Source organism: Crotalus tigris, unplaced genomic scaffold (assembly GCF_016545835.1).
Source record: "Crotalus tigris isolate CLP2741 ecotype Arizona unplaced genomic scaffold, ASM1654583v1 scf7180000019068.10715455, whole genome shotgun sequence".
In the NCBI taxonomy this organism is placed as follows: domain Eukaryota; kingdom Metazoa; phylum Chordata; class Lepidosauria; order Squamata; family Viperidae; genus Crotalus; species Crotalus tigris.
Genome location: NW_024097358.1, coordinates 3,579,589 through 3,601,511, shown reverse-complemented (window position 1 = coordinate 3,601,511; position 21,923 = coordinate 3,579,589). Strand labels below are relative to the sequence as shown.

General features: G+C 41.4%; 1 protein-coding gene across 5 annotated transcripts in view; it reads right to left on the bottom strand.

The window, feature by feature from the left end:
* The window catches only part of ARNT2 (aryl hydrocarbon receptor nuclear translocator 2), an 83,447-nt gene that overhangs the window by 35,548 nt on the left and 25,976 nt on the right, over positions 1–21,923 (bottom strand). For all 5 annotated transcript variants that reach the window (XM_039359142.1, XM_039359146.1, XM_039359145.1 and 2 more), the window contains 5 exons: positions 21,606–21,819; positions 18,610–18,823; positions 6,429–6,531; positions 4,304–4,369; positions 2,994–3,079 (listed from right to left, as the gene is read on the bottom strand). In XM_039359142.1, the coding sequence (XP_039215076.1) occupies positions 2,994–3,079; positions 4,304–4,369; positions 6,429–6,531; positions 18,610–18,823; positions 21,606–21,819 (683 nt within the window). The remainder of the gene's footprint in view (positions 1–2,993; positions 3,080–4,303; positions 4,370–6,428; positions 6,532–18,609; positions 18,824–21,605; positions 21,820–21,923) is intronic.

Here is a 21,923-nt window from a genome sequence, read left to right as displayed (position 1 = left end):
CCAAGCATCGGAGTTTTGATCACATGACCATGGGGATGCTGTGACGGCCATATGTGTGAAAAAGGGTCTTAAGTCCCTTTTTTCAGTGATGCTATAACTTTGAATGGTCACTAAATGGACCTTTGTAAGCCGAGGACTGTCTGAATATGCAGCAAGATATGGTGATTGCGTTGCGTCCTGGGCTGTCTCACTCCTCCAAGCAGTTTAAAAAATAAATAAAGAGAAGATCTAACATTTAACACTTAATTAACCTCTTAAAGGGAAAGTTAAGAGCTGGCAATGTGGCAAGTAAAGGACTAGGGACTAGGGAACCTGCCCTGTCACCTCCAAAAGAGTTAAATGAATGCAGTTTCAAACATTCACAACTCAGCAGATTGCTAAGATAACAGAAAACTAGGCCACCTCTCATGAACGTTTGGCCATTTTTCACAAGATTGCAGGGTTTTCATACAAGGTATTTTGGCCCTGAGAGAGAGGTGGTGGTGGTGGGGGGGGAGAGGTATTCTGCATTTGAAAAGGTTGCCAGTCCAGTTGTAAGTACTTATGACATAACCACATTTGGAATGATTCACACAGCTTCGCACTAGCCCACAATATTTACATTCTGTAATAAGCCGTGGCTCCACAAGTAAGAACATTGGGCTCATTCTAAACTGAAAAATCCTCTTCCAAACGAAGGCATGTCCCAGGACGACGCTGCAGGAGCCAATCTGGATCGGTCACTGGGACCAGAGGTTTCATCTTCCGAGCTGTGTGTGCTTTGGGCTATTCTTTGTTGTTGTTGTTAGTTGCAAAGTCGTGTCCGACCCATCGTGACCCCATGGACAACGTTCCTCCAGGCCTTCCTGTCCTCTACCATCTTCTGGAGTCCATTTAAGCTCACGCCTCCTGCTTCAGTGACTCCATCCAGCCACCTCATTCTCTGTCATCCCCTTCTTCTATTGCTCTCAATCTTTCCCAGCATCAGGCACTTCTCCAGTGAGTCCTTTCTTGTTTACATGGTGCCTGGTTGTATGTGGCTTTTAAGTTGATGATTGGGGTCATAGTGGCCATGAACATCCCAGTCAACACCTTCTTTGGAGAATAACATGACCTCTTCTTTGTGGCAGCCCCTCAAATACTGCAACACTGCTATCATCTCTCCCATTTCTTCTTTTCTTTAGACTAGCCAAACCCAAGTCCTGCAGCCATTCTTTGTATGTTTTAGTTTCCAGGCCTTTGATCCTCTTAGTTGCTCTTCCCTGAATTTTTCCCAAACTCTCAACATCTTTTTTGTGATATGGTGACCAAAATTGGCTGCGGTATTCCAGGTGTATTTTTTTTTTTTTTGCAATACCTACAACTCTACAGTAAATTCAACCAGACTAAAACCTCATACAGCTTTAGTAAAATGGGACATGGTGATATTTGCACCGCAAGGAAATAAAACCACCACTGCTTTAGGCCAGTAATGCATCCAAATGTCAACAACCCAAGATAACTCCTGTGCTGATTCACATCAGCAGGAGCTGTCAGAGAGAAACGACGCTCTTCGGCAAGTCCAAGAAATAAGGTCAGCCAAACCATCTCTTCACAACATTGGACACAACCCCCCTCTTGGGTTTCCAATAGTTTTCCACATTTTCCCGTATGTAAATATCCCCACGCGTGATATTGAGTTACAGCATGTTTAGAGTATAGTGCAACGGGCCAAGAAAAGAAAGTAATCCCAGAAGACCTCATTCAAAACAGAAATGCTTTATGGAAGAAATTGAGGGTGTGGTAGCTTGGAACCAAGCGCTTACGTATAGGGTGGTTTTTTTTTGTTTTTTAAATCAAATCTTCTTCTCTCCCCCCCCCCAAAAAAAATTCATTTCAAAATTCTTCTAGGTTCAGAATTGGCCATGAGGGAGGAAAAATTACTGTGGGAGCAAATGTATAAAAGCTTCTGGGGTTTTAAAAATTGCTCTTCCTTTATACACTTGCTAGCTGGGGGCCTGAGGAACTACAGTCCGTGAGATGTGCTGTGTTCCCTACCCTAGCATGGCCAATAGAAATTTGCTAAGGGTATCCATTTCTTGAGATCAATAGTACTTGACTTTGGTGTGTATTGACAGCTAGTCTAGAATAAAGACTCAAAAAATATTTTGGCTTTCTGAATTATGGTCTCTCACCCAAGGATATACAATTTAAAAAATGCAGAGATAAAGATATCGCGAGCACTGATTTCATGTAGGAAAGTAATATAAAATGAGATTCAAATTCCTGGAATTCTAAAATGTTGAACTTCCCCAAGGATTATATAAGAGAAGTTTCTTTGTTGCTTTCCAAGAAGGAACAAAAGGAGATGGAAGTTTAGAAAGAGGGAGGGAGGGAGAGAAGGAAGGAAGGGAAGGGGGAGAGAGAAAGAAAGAAAGAAAGAAAGAAAGAAAGAAAGAAAGAAAGAAAGAAAGAAAGAAAGAAAGAAAGAAAGAAAGAAAGACGGAAGTTTAGAAAGAGGGAGGGAGAGAAAGAAGGAAGGAAGGGAAGGGGGAGAGAGAAAGAAAGAAAGAAAGAAAGAAAGAAAGAAAGAAAGAAAGAAAGAAAGAAAGAAAGAAAGAAAGAAGTTTAGAAAGAGAGAGGGAGAGAAAGAAGGAAGGAAGGGAAGGGGGAAAGAGAAAGAAAGAAAGAAAGAAAGAAAGAAAGAAAGAAAGAAAGAAAGAAAGAAAGAAAGAAAGATGGCAGTTTAGAAAGAGGAAGGGAGGGAGGGAGAGAAGGAAGGAAGGGAAGGGGAGAAAGAAAGAAAGAAAGAAAGAAAGAAAGAAAGAAAGAAAGAAAGAAAGAAAGAAAGATGGCAGTTTAGAAAGAGGGAGGGAGGGAGAAAGAGAGAGGGAGGGAAGGAAGGAAGAAAAGAAGGAAGGAAGGGGAGAAAGAGAGAGAGAGAGAGAGAGAGAGAGAAAGAAAGAAAGAAAGAAAGAAAGAAAGAAAGAAAGAAAGAAAGAAAGAAAACCAAAATTCTGCCTTGTCTCTTTTACCTGCTGGGGGCCAAGCCTTTATATACCCGGTACAGTGGACCACAGCATATTGTGCCTCCCCTTCTTTCACTGGGCCCAGGCCGTTTCTGAATAGAAAGCAAAGAGTAAAAAATAACCACGTTTGTTTTTCAATCAAGACAATCCTTCAAATTTATTGCTACCCCTCTCTGAATCCTCTTTTCATAGTTCAATCAAAGTGGCTCCCTTTGAAGCAGAGATGTTTTCTCTTTGGCCCCTAGTCCAAACTCAGGCGCTCCGTTACGTCAACTAGAAGCCACGGAAAGAGGCTTTAGAAGAAACTGGGTGAGTCATATACAGTATAAAGCCACAGTTGATTTCTTTTATTTCTTGTGTTAAAATAATCCGGAAGTCGATATTACTTAAAAAAAATATATATTGCCAATAAATGGATGTCATTTCTCAAATCCTTGAGCAGAAAAAAACATGTGGGATATGAAAATCTACAAATGCATATATGTGGAAAGAAGCAATCGAAAGGAACAGCCACCAAATTTATTGCAATATTTATATTCCCCTCCTTCTAACACTATCTTCTTGGTCTTCTCTATTTGGGATATAGCTAAATGTACACAGATCTATATTTAAGTGCAGATTATAGACACACAGACACAGACACACATGCAAATGTATGCAGACAGTCGTTAAGCAGAAACGTGCACAAACCACATGTATTTTGTTAAATTATATTCCCCATGAAATGTAATTAACAAGAACCATGACAAATAATAAATCCTGTTTTGAGCATATTTTAAACCCTGCAATTTAAGAAAACAGATGCTAGGCTCCAACACTAGGAATAATTGTGGTTTTGTCCTAAAGTTTGGAATAAGCACAAGAATTGTTCTGTGCTCACCTGGACCCTTTTGCCAAAGTTATAATTGGATGGGTCTGTTCAAATTCAGCTAGCCCACAGGCACATTTGTTGAATTCCTTAGAATCCATGTGTCAAGCATGAACACCTCTGCCATCACTGTGAAAGCTGATCTCAAGAATATGAGATTGATGCTACAAGAATATGAATTGATGCTTATGAGCCTTATCTTGTCAACCCAAGCATAATAGGCCAACATTTGTCTTGGATAAAGACCTAAAGCAAGGCTCTTCAAACTTGGCCCTTTTATGACTTGTGGACTTCAACTCCCAGAATTCCTCAGCCAGCATGCCTGGCTGAGGAATTCTGGGAGTTGACGTCCACAAGTCATAAAAGGGCCAAGTTTGAAGACCCCGACCCCTAAAGATATAGAAAACCAACTAAGGTTTATGTCAAAGAAGGAACATAAAACACCAACCGGTATCTTTTCCTCATGGTTGCTATCCTGTTCAGAGGTAAATGATCCAACGGAGCATTGCCACATCTGGAAATGAAATAGCATAAGACCATTAGCAACCATACTTGATTGCAGAGAACAAACTAAAACAATGGAGTAACACAACTGCAGTCAGAAACCTTTGTAACAGAAGGCTGGTGTTTGCTTTGCTTTGTGTTGGCCTTGAAGTCACAAAGAACCTGGGTTGGTGTTTCCTATGCTGTCCCAAAGAAGAGTGGGACAATCTATTGAGCAAAGCACCCTGAGGCCAAGATAAGAAATAATGGATGGAAACTTATCAAAGAGAGATCCAACTTATAAGTAAGAAGAAATAAACCAACTAATAGTGTCATCTTAAAGAGGTTGTTCTCTTTTTGTTTCTCTCCATAGGCTGATCCAGAAGTCATTTCGTTGTAGCTTTATATACTCACTGGAGGGGAGATACTAGCCAAAGATAAAAGCCCAACCTTACAGAATGGAACAGGGGTCTTCAAACTTGGCCCTTTTATGACCTGTGGACTTCAACTCCCAGAATTCCTCAGCCAGCCTCCATTTTGTTTGTTAGATTTAAGACGGGTCTTCAAACTTGGCTCTTTTATGACTTGTGGACTTCAACTCCCAGAATTTCTCAGCCAGCGTGCCTGGCTGAGGAATTCTGGGAGTTGATGTCCACAAGTCGTAAAAGGGCTGAGTTTGAAGACCCCTGGAATAGAATAACATAGTTGAAAGGGACTTTGGAGGTCTTCTAGTCCAACCCCCTGTTCAAGCAGGAAACCCTATACCATTTCAGACAAATAGCTGTCCAGTCTCTTCTTAAAAACCTCCAATGTTGGAGCATCCACAACTTCTGGAGACAAGTCATTCCACTGATTATTAACCTCACGTAGGCGAAAACTTTCTGGGTTTGATGCTGGATCCCATGGTTATACGGATAAATCCAAGTAAATACCAAACCAAATGAATTAAAAAAAAAACCCCAAGAACAGAAACAAAAAAGGCAGCTGTTCTGACCACCAAATCTATAGTATCACCACAAACATATTAGGCTAATTTAAGATCATAAAATAAAATGCAATTTCAATTACATAAGCTCTTTCTTGGACAAAATGGTAAAAAAAGCAAACTAAGGGAGTCAAAGATGGCTGCTGTCCACACCATGTGGTCCACGTTTAGTGACAGCCTTAAGATGGTTAGAAGAATCCCAAATATTTATTTTAGATCAAAAAATGGTTAAACCATAAGCCAAGGGCTCAAGACAAGCTTAATTATTACCATACAATGGGATTTTTAAAAATAAAGTATTTAAAGAAAGACACCTAAAATATTTCAAAATTGGAAAAGTGAAGATGTTCTCAAGAATTGCTCATGTGCCTAAAATTAGCTGGGTGCTTACTTATTTGTGTTCTTTCCCCTTATAAATAAAAAATGTGGTGTGTTATGAAACAAAAATAAGGCCACATTTCCATTCCAAACTTAAGTCTCAGAAATAATAATTTGAATAATAATATAGTAGGATGACACAATGGATCACATTCCACGGTCAATCTCATGATTAAGTTCTGGTAAACACAACCAAGGAAAGGATGTGAGCTACTGACTCTTTCATAAGTTGCAAAAAAAAAAAACAAAAAACAAAAAACCACAAGCTGCAGATTTATGGATATTATTGATGAAAACAAGCATGACTTTCTGAAAATTGCTAATTTGCATTTGGGATCATTCTTTCCTGACAGTTAACTTATAGCACTTATTCTTCAAAGCACCTGAAGACAGGATAAGAAGCAATGGATGGGAACTAATCAAGCAGAGAACCAACCTAGAACTAGAGAGAATCTGCTGACAGTGAGAACAATTAATCAGTGAAGCGACTTGCCTCCAGAGGTTGTGGGTGCTCCAACACTGCAGGTTTTTAAGAAGAGATTGGACAACCATTTGTCTGAAATGGTCTCCTGCTTGAGCAGCGGGTTGAACTAGAAGACTTCCAAGGTTCTTCCATGGATGGATGGATGGATGGATGGATGAATACCAGTGTGGTGTGGTGATTAAGGTACTGGACTAGGAGGAAGGTTCTAGTCTTCTCTTAAGGATGAAAGCAGAAATAGCATACCTCATTCTGCATATGAAGGAACGCCTGGATCCCATGCACATTCTCATTGAAGACTGTTGTCCTTCTTTCTTTACTGTGCCTGTTTTCAAATCCAAAATCCTCCCTACAGAATGGGAAGGGGGAGTGCAAAGGAGAACAAAAAGAAGGAAAAGATTGCTCACCAAGAAGTCCGTTTGACGTAGAGCAGCACAGTCTATCTTCAAATCATTTTACTAAGTGCTAAGGATACAGTCCCTCAAAAGCGTGTTACAGTTGCATACTATACTGTCAGCAAGGAGGAAAGAGAAAGCAGAATAGACTAATCAAGCCATTACAATAGCTGCATCAACCATATGGAGTCACACCTTTCACCTATGGGACATTTCACATTAGCTAGTTTGCTGCACATCTGAACTCACACCGAAACATACCAACAGTGTTTTGTTTTTCAGTGGCCTTGCTGTAGCTGCACACCTATTAAAATGCCCTGTTGGCATGAATCTGGCATGAAAGCACTGAATGTGTTACTCAAATTCTAAACACGTCAGAGGTTCTGCCACTGAGATTCTTAGGACTATGATACCAATTTTTGTAGGAGGCATAGATTAAACCTATGCCAATTTCTATGCAATCATAATGATGTTTTGGTTTATTTATTAGGAAAAAAAATCATCTGTCCCATTTTTCAAACCCCTTTGAAAGCAATGCTCAACCATCCAGATCTTGTTGAATTCTCGTTTCCATCAGCCACAATGAAAAGAGAGGATTAGATTTGCAGAATTAGAAAGCCATACTTTGCTGACCAAGATATTCAAATAATTGTACCGTAGCAAGTAAAACCACATTAACAGCCAGCCTACTTGTTAGCTGCAAACCCAGGAATTTGATGCTGGTAACCATCTAATGATTCACCTAGGGAGCAGCATCTAATTCCTGGGTGTGCAGTTATCAAGTAGGCTGGCTTGGTCGCTCAACAGCAAGACCCTGGTGAAGCGGGCACAGCAGCGCCTGCATTTTCTGGGTTGCATGGAAAAAGCACATCTTCCTTCCCCTGTCCTTACCAATTTCCACAGAGGGATGATCGAGAGCATCCTGTCATGCAGCATCACAGTCTGGTCTGGAAGCATCACTGCTTCAGACAGGAAGGTGGTGCAGAGAGTGGTGAGGATGGCCGAAAAGATGATTGGCAGTTCCCCCCCTCCCATCCAGGACATGGCATATAAGCATGCTTGAGCAGGGTCCATAAGTTGTCTGGGACACTACACATCCTCTTCATGACCTGTTTTCCTTGTTCCCTTCTGGGAGGAGAGGGCTTCGTGGTATCCGAAGCAGAACATCCAGATTTGGTCAGAGTTTTGTTCCATAAAGTATTAACCTTGTGAACTCGCAAGCTTCCTTCTTCTGTTATGTATTTAAGATGGACAGTGATTAATATTTACATGTTACTTATATGTAAGGATGTAGGTCTATACATATGTTGTATATAATATGTTTTAAATGTGTGTTATGTATGTGTACACTTTGAGAGCAAGCAACAAAATTTCATAACGTGTATTATTGTGCCCACAGTAAAAAATGACTATCTATCTATCTATCTATCTATCTATCTATCTATCTATCTATCAGTTGAAACTCAAATACTTTGGCCACCTAATGAGAAGGAAGGGCTCACTGGAGAAGGGCCTAATGCTGGGAAAGATTGAGGGCAATAGAAGAAGGGGATGACAGAGAATGAGATGGCTGGATGGAGTCACTGAAGCAGTAGGTGTGAACTTAAATGGACTCCAGAAGATGGTAGGAAGACCTGGAGGAACATTGTCCATGGGGTCGCGATGGGTCGGAACGACTTCGCAATTAACAACAACAACATCTATCTATCTATCTATCTATCTATCTATCTATCTATCTATCTATCTATCTATCTATCCATCCATCCATCCATCCATCCATCCATCCATCCATCCATCCATCTATCTATCTATCTATCTATCTATCTATCTATCTATCTATCTATATCAGTCCAAGATATTCAAATAATTGTACCATGGCAAGTAAAACCATATTAAACCAACAGAAGCCAAGAAGGTTGATTGGAATTGAAGGATTTACAATCCATCTATACCGTGTATAGAAGAAACAAAGCATTCAATGAAAGCAAGCATATATTTTGAGAATTTGGATCCTGTTGCAACAAGACAATGAATTCAAAACCTCAGTCATAAATCATCTAATGAAGAAGGGAAAAACCCTCATGCTTGATGCTAACAGTCAAGTCGCATGCTGGAAAACCTATGTGATTCTTTCTTCTTTCGCTCCCAGTGCTGAGACATTTACAAAAAGCATAATTTGTTCCATGTGATGCGTTTTCTGGCCTGGGACACCTTAATGACGCCAACTGCCCACACTCATATTTTTGACTCCTTACATTTTCAGTTAGGAATGCTGTAGGAGATGCTTGAAAGATGACCAGCAGACACCAGTTCTTCTCCTGAATCATACAGTCCAATGACCTTATTTTCAGAGATGACTGAGAAAGTAGGGCAACAAATACTTTTAACCTATATTCTCCAGTTTTTGCAACAGGTATTCTGCCCTGGTTCACATAAAAACCTCTAGGCTATCATGAATTTTATTCCAGACACAGCATAAACCAGGGGTCCCCAACCCCCGGTCTGTGGATCAGTACCGGGCCACAGCATGCCAGCAACCGGTCCGCACAAACAAACAAAGCCCCATCCGTGGGATGCAGGCAGAAAAAAAAAACCCACGCACCCTCCGGCCCACAGAAAAACTTTTTTCCACAAAACCAGTCCCTGGTGTCCAAAGGTTTGGGGACCCTTGGCATAAACCATCTTATTCTCTGGTATCAGGCTCTTACGACTTGTTCAACAAACTATAACAAAAGCTTCTTACAGCAATGTGTGAATGCAGTATGCAAGGAAAGTCTACCACTCAAGCTATGATCCATGTCCTTGTTTTTACTGCATCTTTTTTTGGTTCGGAAAAAAAACTACCCAAGATAAGCAGCTACAGAAGACTTGCACAAACCTAGCCAGAGTCTCACTAAGACAGAGGTAAATCTTGATATCCTTAAATGCCCCTGCGCACTCGTTCTTATGTTCCCTGCTGTTGCCTTATTACAAGAGGAATTCAGTTTCACTTGGATAAGATAATAATAACAATCCCCCCCCCCCCAAGAAAAGACTCTACTCCAAGAAAAATATTCCACAGGCTATTTGGGAAAAACAACAGAAAACGGGAATTAAAAAAAAAACAAAACACCGGAAGAATCTTGGTAGACTCTGAACTATTTCTCGTTTGTTTTAATACAGAAGAAATGAGAAACCTGTAAGGTAAAGATACAGAAAAGCGAATGATGAAGAGCTTAATCAAAAATAGAAGCAAGTAATATTAAAATTGTTTTAATCACAATAAACTAGAATGTGGTTCCAAACTCTCTGGAAGCAAGGCTTACTAATACGTGCCTATTCTTGTGACTAATATTCTAGTAACCTTCAAAAACAACTTGCTGTTAGGTTTCCATGAAAGCATGGCAGAGAGAGGCCCTCAACCACAAACGATGAACAAGGTTTTCTCCAATTGTGAAACTAATAGTGTTCCTGAAAGTTTTCCTCCCCCCATGAAGGAGGTTGTTTTTCTCAGGCTGCTTGAAAATGACTTTAGAATTTCTTGGGGCAATGCTTTTTAGCTGGCTTTGTAATTGTGAACTGATGCTGGCCACGGTACTTGCTGTTTTGCCCTGTTACCCAATGCTCTATCATTCTCCAGTCCCAACAATCAAATAAACAATACCCCAATCAAGGAGCTGCCAAATAAGTCAACAGTAAACAGTCCGACCAAACCTCTAAGACCACCCCCACCAACACTGACAGGGCAAGCCACTAGATCAGTGGTTCTCAACCTTTTTAATGCCGCGACCCCAACCGGTCGTACGTCAAGGACTACTCAACCGGTCGTAAGTCAAGGACTACTCAACTGGTGCAGCACCGTTTGCAGAATGGGGCTTTTGGCGGGCTCAGCAGGGCAGAGACAGCCTGGACAATTCCTATTAGCTTTTGAAAGCCAAGAGAATTAGACTCTATTCAAGAGAGTCTATTCTATTGGCTTTCAAAAGCCAATAGAATAAAAGGGAGTAGCACAGCTAAGGAAAAGGGGGAAAAAATGGCGGACTGCGTTGTTTGGCGACCCCCGTTAAATGGTCGTTCGACCCCAAATGGGGTCCCGACCCACAGGTTGAGAACCACTGGTCTAGATAGAATATGAACTGACAGCCAACCCCACTCCTTCCTAATCCTGATGGTGTTACCTAGTTTGGATAAGGAAACGCCTGCAAGAAAACAAGCAAGCTCAGAGAGCACTAAAGACCCCATAGAAGTCCTTTTATCAAGCTCTCCCTTGATTTGTAATGAACGTTTGAGAAGTCAGGGAATTTGCAAGTCTTAGACAGAATGACTATTTGCTTATGCTCTCTCTCACTGATGCTCATATGCACGTGAGCAGTATCCTTTGCAGGATCCGAAATACTTCTTCCCATCTCATCTGGGCTCAGTTGGCATTTTTGACATAAGCGGTCCACTAATTCATCACCCACTGTCCCGCGGTCCACTAATTCATCACCCACTGCTTATGTTTGTTCTGTCTTCCATTCTTTTCCCAGCTTCCCATAATGGCTCACATTTAATTTCTTTCTTATGGGTCATCTTTGGCCTATGACCATAAATTTAATAATTAACCCGGAACTTTTTGGGGGTCCCAATTTAGAAAACGTGTCTACTTCAAAAGTGATCTTGCTGGGGTTAAGACTGAGAATGTGCTTAACCCAAAACTACAATGTGGCTAAATGCAGTAAAAAAAAAAGTAAAACACTACAGTACATAAATGGTCAAGTTATCCAGAAATGATATGGAAATTCCAACATCTACCTCTCCAATTTATGATTAGTGCAGGGTTTTGTTTTACCTGCTTCATGTAAGGTCTGCTCAAAGACAGGAAGAATTCCCCCCCTCCTTTTCTGCTGACTGTGTTTCCCTCCGGGAACTTCTCTGGGATTCCAAATCAAAGTCAACCACAAAAGTCAACCTACAAACTGAGGCCACCATTTATATATCCAATTTGGACGCCACCCATCAAACTCTCCTCTTATTGAAGCAAGGTTGGCTCTCCATTTACTCAGGAATTACTAACAATATCAATAAGCTATGGTGATGCAGTGGTTAAAGTGCAATATTGCAGGCTGATTCTGCCCACTGCCAGGCGTTCGATCCTGACCGGCTCAAGGCTGACTCAGCCTTCCATCCTTCCAAGGTTGGTAAATTGAGGACCCAAATTTTTGGGGGCAACGTGCTGACTCTGTAAATAGCTTAAAGAGTGCTGTAAAAGCACTATGGAGTGAGATATAAGTCTACTACTACATGGAAAGCATGGGTCAAAGACATAAAAACAAAAAACAAATGTAAACGCCACTACCCAAATTTAGGGATATTTATGGATACCACTGCTGATAGCTCTGCTAGAGGAAAGGGTCAAACATAAAAGGGCAATAACCATAGTCTTCATTTTAGGTCATGTTCAGAAGGCAAAAGGGAGAGAAGAATGGGGAATTCACTGGCATGTGACATTTACTTTTGAGTCATTCCCTTTGAAGCCCCAGTCCTTTAAGAAAGATGCAATCTGGAATAATTCAAAGAAGGACAACAAGGATGATGGGGAGATTAGAAATTAAGATTTTTGAAGAGAGTTGAAAGAATTGGAAATATGTTGCCTTGAGAAAATAATTTAATTTGAAGGAGTGGGAAGAGAGCAATATGATACGTTTTGAAGGAAGAACGTCAAACTTTTCATGTGGAACAAAGTCAAAACTTGCTTTCTATTACATTTATTCCAAACAAAAGTCCCAGTCTGTATGTCCCAACAAACTGAAGATGGATGCCAGGATCTGAAGTTGGTTTTCACTTATGAGATGTTAGGGCAAATCTGGCTTCAAAAGTAACAGGAAGTTCTCGCTTCCTTGTTAGTGTCTGGTTTGCTATGCCCAGCTCTTCCTAGTTTGTTACCTTCCTTCTATCAAGACAGATAAATTGCTTATGAATCAAAGGTCAGAATCTCAGCCATTCTGAATTATCCTTGCCTTCAAACACACGATCTTAGTGCATTCTTGTGTACTAAAACAAAAATGAATTTTGTTTTAATCTTAGAAAATTGTGTGGGGCCAATAGTAGTTTATATAACAAACCATGCCTTTTTAGCGTAAGGGAACCCAGTCATAAAAGCTCTTAGCATACCTTAGTCCATTTTTCAAAACAATTTCTCTCTTTCTAACTCTGGGGCTGTTTATTCAAGAGTGACTCAGAGTGTTAAAATTTGTTGCATCCTCTCTTTGGTCTGATGTCACACATTACCAGAGCACTGTTTTGCTGATTAATTCATCTTCCATTGCACATAGACAATCTGACTCCTTCAACATCTGGATTCTCTCTGGGTGTGCAAACTTTGTTTGCTAACAGCATTCCTTGCAGCCGGACATCGAACTAACCCCACATACAGCTGCTGAACCTATAAACATCTGCAGAACTGATGGCTTCTGAAAGGCAGACTTGTTTTTCCCTGGTTTTAATCTCTGCAAACTCCCTACTGTTTTACAAGGCTCAGACTCTAGTGTTACAGTAGACTGTGCGTATGTGTGTGTACAGATTCCCTGCAAAACTTGTGTTCTTTAATTCAATAAAAGGCAGTTAATCAAAATAAGCCGATCCCTGCTCTATCACTGTTTCCATTATAATGTAAGCGTATTTCCTGTTATGGCTCCTTACAAAATCACAGTGCAAATGGGAGAACGCAATCGTGTTTACATGCCAAACAAAATAAGACCCGCTGAATCTGCTTAGTCATGTTTTTCAGTTACACAATAAGAAAAAAGCAGGGATTGTTTCAGCCCCCTGATTATCTGTTTTGCTGAAACTTTAACCTATCAACTATTTCTCAGAGGAGTCAATGCAAGCCACAAGCTTGATTAGGGAAGATTTCATTCCCCTCCCCTCCCCCATAAACCCACATTGTTTTCCTTCAAAAATTTAAGCCAAATGACAAACGTTATATCCCCTAATAGGAGTTAGAATTCCTTCTCTTTGTCTCAAAACAAGTGATTAAAATTAGCATCTTCCAAGTTAAAATGCATGTGACACGGCTGAATCCCTTTTTCCATGGCTGTTCTGCTTTGTAAGGGCATGGAAGAGGAAGAATCTACAAAGCTATTAAGCAGATGGTCTTGAGTATAATGCTGTATCTTTCTCATTACACTCTTTGCCTTTTTATATATGTTGTGTCCTTAATATATCCTCCCATCTTACGTACATTCTGGGAATGGCGAGTGGGAAAATTAGACAGGGCCTTCTTAGTAGTGACACCCATTTTATGCTTTTAAAAACATTACTATAGGTTATCCTGGGGATTTCTGCTTATGGTAAAGTGGGATTCAAGCAATCAAACAAGAGATGACTTTATTCTCTAAGCTTTGATAGATGCCATGTCTGTTGAAAAAAGAAATACTGTACACTATAGCATTGTGATTCCCACAGTGCAGATAGAATAAAAGGCTTGTCTTAGGGCAGGGATGGAGATCTGGATCATGGCATGTGCACTGCATATAGAAATTCCCAGTTTCAGTCTTTAGCTTCTCAAGAAAAAGTTAGAAAGACGCCAGGATGAAAAGCTGGGTAGTTATGAAGAACTAGTAGCATACGTGATAAAGTGGGGGGGGGGAATGCTTTTTTTGAGTGAGTAGTCATTTCTTCTAAGATCACACTAAAACATTATTCCGATTTGTTCAATGGCTTTTCACCAGGGGACATCAAAGGGATCAATAATGATCTCAATGATCAATGGGATTACCCAAGGGGTTAATATTTTTATTATGCTTGGTCACATAATTCAGCCCTTTGTTTAGACTGTCTGGATTTGGCATTTTTATCCCTTGTATAGTAATGGATGTAGTGGTGGCCCCATGCATGCGTGCTCGTGGCCCCATGTGCGCATGCACGCATGTAAAATGCTAGTTGGCCACTTCGCCTCCTTTGTGCTGGGCGAGGCTCCTGCTCCGGGTAGCGGTGGCAGCCTGATGGACCTGCTGCTGCTGCTGGTGGCACGTGTGCCAACAGAGAGGGCTCTGAGTGCCGCCTCTGGCACACATGCCATAGGTTCGCCACCACTGCCCTATACCATTTCAGAGAAATGGCTGTCCAATCTCTTCTTAAAAACTTCCAGTTGGAACATTCACAACTTCTGGAGGCAAGTTGTTCCACTGGTAAACTGTTCTAGCTATCAGGAAACCTGATCCAACATGGTGCCCTTTGTCTATTCTGCTTAATAATTCTGGGAACTGCAGTCTCAACATGTGGAGAAGGCATCAGGTTGGGGAAGGTGTTTGAAGACCCTCCGCTTTCTCCAAGATGGCACTCTTGAAACACACTTGGAGTACAATGTCTATCCTACACATCATGCTTGTGGGTCTGATGGCTGGGAATGTTGGATCTTGTAATCCAAAATGCAGCCACATTGAGGGAGTTGTGTGCCTCGTGGCAAATTATGTTCAGTTGCCCAGTCTCTTGTTTTCTCTCTCTATTGTTCAACTGTATTTTTAAATCACTCTAACACATAAGCCCACTTGTGTTTTTTTTTTTAAAAAAATATATGATCCTGATATCTCCTCTGCTAGGCAAGTATCTGGAACACACCACAAATAAACAAAAGAACGGCTATCTCCATCCTTCCTTATCATTATTTTAGACAGGTTTTGCTGAAACCTTTATTTCTGGCAGGGTGGGGACATGTAAAAGAAGATAAAAGAAAGTACTCTGATCCTTTAAAAGCCCTTTGATTCCTAAATCTAATCGAGGATTTGATGCCAGATCAACTCACTTAAATCTCCCCTTGCCTGCAGAAAACTAGATTTTGTGGAGGAAAAAAAAACATAAGGGGGGGGGAGGTGGGAACAGCTGGACATCCAGCAGTGCAGGTCTTTGAAGGCTTCTGTTGACCTTTTATTCTGTACAAAAATCTGTTTGCAGTACTCAGAAAGGGCCTGGAGGTAGACAAATGATTTGCCAGTTCAAAGTCAAGGCATTACTCTCCCCTGGGAGGAAAAAATAGCCCTTTTGCTATGGTCCTCCCGGCTTCTCCTTCCAAGCTTGCTAACCCATGCAAGGTTAAAGCGAAACAATCCAATGGGAGGAAAAAAAATAACAAATACCATCCATTAAAAACATTTCAGTAGATCAGAGAGTCTCAAACTAGCCACAAAAACTGGCTGGAACAAAGAAGATTTGATGCCTTTTCCAAAAACCTGTGAAAGCATTGGTGGAACTGGGGATTGGGTGAAAGAAAATGAGCAGCTCTTTTGTTGTATTTCATTCCTAAGGAGATGAATTCAAAGCCATTTTTTTTAAAAGTCTGCAAGATAATATTTGGGATGAAGAGGAGGAAGTCAGTAAGAGAAAGGGGAGTGATTGGACAAGGGGAGGGCAGGTTAAATAAAGTTAGAAGAAGTGTCAGAAAGAAAGATATGGAGAGGGTGTCAAGAACATAGAAGACTGGTCAACTGAGAGCTTCAGAAAAAAAGGAGGGTCAGGAAGAGGAAGGGGGGGAAATATAAGATAGATATGTGGGGGAGATGGGTGGTTCCAAAATGTGACAGACAGACAGACAGATATCATGACAGACAGACAGATAGACAGACAGACAGATAATAAATAGATAGACAGATAGATAGATAGATAGATAGATGAATATGATAGATAGATAGATAGATAGATAGATAGATAGATAGATAGATAGATAGATAGATAGATAGATAGATAGACAGATAGATAGCTAGGGTGAATATGATAGATAGATAGATAGATAGATAGATAGATAGATAGATAGATAGATAGATAGATAGGATGAATATGATAGATAGATAGACAGATAGATAGATAGGATGAATATGATAGATAGATAGATAGATAGATAGATAGATAGATAGATAGATAGATAGGATGAATATGATAGATAGATAGATAGATAGATAGATAGATAGATAGATAGATAGATAGATAGATAGATAGAACGAATATGAAAGATAGGTAGGGAGAGAGAGAGAGATGATATATTGATAGATGAGAGAGAGAGACAAACATATATAAATATATCTAGAGATAATGGATGGATGGATGGATGGATAGATAGGATGAATATGAAAGATAGATAGGTAGGTAGGTAGATAGGATGAATATGATAGATAGATAGATAGATAGATAGATAGAGAGAGAGAGAGAGAGAGATGATATATTGATAGATGAGAGAGAGAGAGAAACAGATATAAATATATCTAGAGATGATGGATGGATGGATGGATGGATGGATGGATGGATGGATGGATAGATAGGTAGATAGATAGATAGAGAAAGAATAAGAAAAATGAAATAGGCAGAAAGAAAGAAAGAAAGAAAGAAAGAAAGAAAGAAAGAAAGAAAGGAAGGAAGGAAGGAAGGAGGGGATGTCAGATAGAAAATTATGATGCCAGAGAAACAGAGACAAAAGGAAGAAAGACCCAAAGAGGAAAACAAAAACAATCTATTATTGTCTTTTTGAGCCCTTGTAAATTTCATGCAAAAAAAAAAAAAAATTGCAACAGAAGCAGAGGAAAGTCCTTCAGAGAAAAACAAGAGTACATTCAGGGTCAGCACTCCAAAAGGAAAAGAAATCAGATCCATAAACACCACAGAGAATCCTGAAGAAGAAAAACGTGCGCAAAAGCCAGAGGCAAAGACTCCCCCCCATCTCTCGCAAACAACTACTGTAGATGGAAACTCAGCAGCCCAGCCAAGGGACAGGGGAAGCGATGGCCAAAATGAAATCGAGGCAGCGGCTCAAAGGAAAAAAGAGAAAAGACAACAGGAACAAACTTCCTAGATCAGCACTGCATCACCGGTGCAAATAATCTTTGCTTCCCTTTGTTCTCACCGATATGCATTTCACCCCAAACCACAGAAGACCTCCAATTGCCCAGGCTTCTCTTGTGTGCATTCCAAACTTACGCCCTTTATGGTTTTTTTTTTTTTTTTACTGTCATAACCAAACACAATCTATTTAACACTGGGAGAGAAAAAAAATTATTGTGTCAGCACAGCTGGAAATTAAATTTTAGACGGTGCAGTGAAAAACCATCAACAACCCAAAGGACACAAAAACAACAGAGGAAGAGGATAAATCAGAAAAGAGCTGATGAGGCAAATGTTTCTTTGATGAAAACAAGGAGAAACTGGGAAGAACAGTGGAAGGGGGGGGTGCAAAGTAAGCATGGATGCAATTATTCTTACTTAATTAACAGAATGGGCTACCATCCTGCTATTACTTTTTCCTGCACCGATGTGTCCTTTTTTTGCCCCAATCCATCTATCTGTACTGAGGCACTGAGAGTGAGGTGGGTAGCATATAAATTTAATAACTGAATAAATAAAGTACAGCCTGCGACGTGTCATCTTAAGCCTCCTTATCTTCGAAATGCTAGAGAATATTTGTAGCCCGGGGGATGGATGTTGGTGGTGGTTTGTTCTCCGAGCTTGCCTTTTAGCTTCCGAACATTTCATCACGAGGTGACATACTCAGCGGGACTTTAGTTGAAGCACCAAAGTCCCACTGAGGGCATCACCTAGCCTGGTGATGTAACATTTGGATGCTAAACACCATGTTCAGAGAACAAGCCACCACCGACCTGCTTAACTTCAAATGACTTGCATCCAAGTAGATATCTGTATGGGATCTCAAGCCATTAAGATAGGCTTCTTCAACGTGGAGCCCTCTATCTATGGCAGGGGTCCCCAACCTTTTGGGCACCAGGGACCGGTTCCATGGAGAGAGGTTTTTCCGTGGACCGGAGGGTGTGTGGTTTTGTGTGCTACCTGCATCCCGCGAATGGGACTTTGCTTGTTTGTGCGGACCAGTTGCTGGCATGCCGCAGCCCAGTACCAGTCCATGGACCAGGGGTTGGGGACCCCTGAACTACGGGATCGAAGCTTCCAGAATTCCTGACATGCTGAGAAGTCTGGGAGTTGTAGTCTCAAAACATCTGGAGCTCTCAGGACAGGAAAGTGTGCATTAGGGTGTCCCGCACAAGCGAAGCGAAGCTGTTCGAGGGACCACTGACCCGTCATGGAGTTTTCAGATGTGCACAGCTGCTCCCTCAGCTTTTCCACGTCATCCGGGTGACCCTGCTCGTAGAGGGTGCTGCCAAACCACTCGGACTGGGGCTGGTTCAGGACGGGCGTCACCGAGTCCGAGACGTAGATCACTCGGCCTGTTTCAGCAGCCACCACAAAGAGAAAGCCATCAGCCGCCTCAAGAATAAGGTGCTTCAATTCCTTGAGAGAAGGAAGGCAAGCATGTAAGAAATCAGACTCCCTACTGCTAAAGCCCTTTGTAGACAGGACATCTTGTGCTATCATTATTATTTTATAACACTTACCATTTTTGCTTGCACGCTCCTCTCCTTTTGTTTTGGAATATATGCCTTAAAATTACATGGGTCCCTGCATCTGAGTATTATTCATTGTATTTTGCCCCACTTCTTTGTTACGCTTCTTCAGTAATTTTTTGGTTACGTTTTGACAATTACTAAGCAATTAACTGCCATGCTTGTGGGCTGTCGTTCTTGCTATACCATGCAGAGCATTCTGGGTAAATAAAATAGATGCCATATTTTGGCTGGGGGGAAAAAAACCGAACTGTCTTACCACCGTTCCCTTCTCCAAAAGATACGTCCCCATTTTTGCCTCTGAGCTTTAATTATAGAAGAAATTTACACGGATCAATGCATTAGTACAATCTAGTATGCACAGAACACCCTTTGCAAACATTTAAAGTGCTTTGAATACAATTGTACTGTATTCCAGCTGTTACTTCAGCAGCCCCAGTCCTTCCTGGATATGGTCAATGACTTTCATTCTTTTTCTCCTGGAGTCTTGAGTTTGAGAAAGGGCAGGCAAGTTTGGATGTGAGGTTCAGCAGAAGGATCACACAGCACACAAATGGCCAACTCCTCTTTTAGTTACCTTCTCGCCCCACACACCACCCAATCACAACCGTGTTCCTGTTCCAAATTAACTATGATTTGTTGCCCATTTCTTATTTCTCTCAACTTTAGCAAACACAGATCATTACTTCTCTCACATCATGTTGTCTTTTCCTACTCTCTGGAATATATATATACAATGCCCAGCCAAAATAAAATATCAAATCAGGTTTAAGGCCCAGGCTGGATGCCACAACCCAATGAATCATAAATGACTCAAGTCTCTTTTTACACTAAGGTAGCATGTGGTATGGACCACAAACAATTTATGTGTGTATGTGTATACAGCAAAACCAAAAGTTAATTATCCATAAATACTTTTAGACAACACTTTAAATATAACAAAAAGACAGTAAGTGTCAATGAAAAGCATCAGGACAGAAATGTCAGTTATTTAGCTTCAAGGCCATTAAGCACAAGGCAAAGAGAATGGGAAAGGTGGAGGAAACCAACAAGCCACAGTTATAAGGGTGGAGTGCACCCACTTTTTGACAGAGGGCAATCAACAATTCAGTGTGACTTTATTCTAGCTCGCCATAAACATTCTTACCTAGCCACATTATATCAGGTGCCTAGGAGCTTTCAGCAAAGTTTATGCTTAGCAGCCAAGTGAAGCCATGTCTGGAGGTAGAACTGAGATTTACACGTCCCTGGGTTCAGGTAGCCTGAGAACACATTTGTTCTAGCTCCATCGAGAGCAACCGAAGGCCCAACATAAGGCAAAGACTTGAAGAGCATCTCAGATAGGAGCTACCGGTTTGGGTTGCCATGAGGCTGACAGCGGTGGAGCAGACAGTGGAAGTCTGTAGGACTTTGCTCATGGGACACTATGAGCAAAGAAAGACTTCTTAACCCATTCTCCCATCTTTAAGTGGGCTAATAACAAGCAGGGAAGAACCTGGCTAGTACTTAGATGGGAGACCAACAGAAATATAGAAGAGGTTTCTGCAGCCCCCAGGATTGCCTTGGTTCTGAACTCTTCCTTGGGAATGAATGGAAGGGTGGGAAGCAAAGAAGAGGGCATAAAGGAAGGAGGAAGAGCCGTTATCAAGGCAATGATTAGATAAACGGGGCTTGAGCTGATTCCAAGAAAGTAACTTGAGACAACACCTCAGGCAAGCCCCTCTCTAGTTCATTGGCAGTCAAAATGAGGGAGGAGGAATCACATTCAGGCTGGCAAGATTTTGTTTCTACAGCAGATATGACTAAACATAGTCCCGACCTGTGTTTAAGACAACAACACTGTTGTTTTAATCTGGTTGACCTGGTTAGCCTGACAGATGAGTGCAGAAAGCTGACTGTACTAGGAAAGACAGGACATTCACTCACCACCTTTCAAACCCAAAACCCAACAACCAACAACCCAAGCTATTCTCCCTTGGAAGAATTGTGTGCCATTAAACGGAAGGAGAAGGATCTAACGATAGATGGAAGAAATTTACAGGACTAGCTGCAATCCAGCCTCACTGTAACAGGTCAAAATGAATGCAAAGTAGCAGCTGTCTGCAAGGAGTATAAATCCTTCTATTCCCCCCCCACCACCACCACCACCATCCAGTCAGAGCTAAAGAAGCTTCTTGGATGAGAAGTGAAACGTCTTCGAAGAAAAACAAGAAAGTCCAGCTGCCTCGTGAAAAAGCACCGTTGGGATTCTTTCAGAGAGTCATTGAGGCCACTTGGAGGTTTAGGACTGTGAAAGGACTACAGCTGCTGAAAGGACTGTGTTGTAGACTACAATACAGTCCTTTCAGCAGTTCCAAAAAGGTTCCACACCCATTTGCATCACTCCGGTGACTTTGAGGACACAGATAAAGTGTCCAAGTGGCCTCAACGACTCCCTAAAAGAATGCAAATGACCAGCTGTCTGCAAGGAACATAAACCTTTCCATTCCCCACCATCCAGCCAGAGCTGAAGAAGCTTCTTGGATGAGAAGCGAAGCGTCATCAAAGAAGAAACAAAAAACTCTAGCTGCCTCCTGAAAAAAAAAAAAGCACCTTTGGGACCACATATCCAAAATGTGCCCCTGTTTCTCCAGCCCCGGCTCTACACAGCCTTTTACAAAGCCACCCACCTGCTCGGTTAGGAAGGAAGGCTTATATGCTCCATCGGTAGATTTGTTCCCAGTGCCTCTCATGGACTTCATGTGAGACACTGCCATGCGTAGGATGGTCAGCTTGTCGGGTTTGCGCGCCAAGGCGCTGCAGGTGGGCACCATGTCAGAGAGCTCGGTGATGTACTGGGTCATCTTGTTCCTCCTGCGTCTCTCGATCTCACTATGGTTCTCCCTAAGCACACATGAGAAGGAGAAAACCGAGAGAGAAAGCGAGATGCTGTCGGTAAAAGATGCAGTGCTTGGAAATCGGTACAGCAGATCCAGGGCGGACTCGAA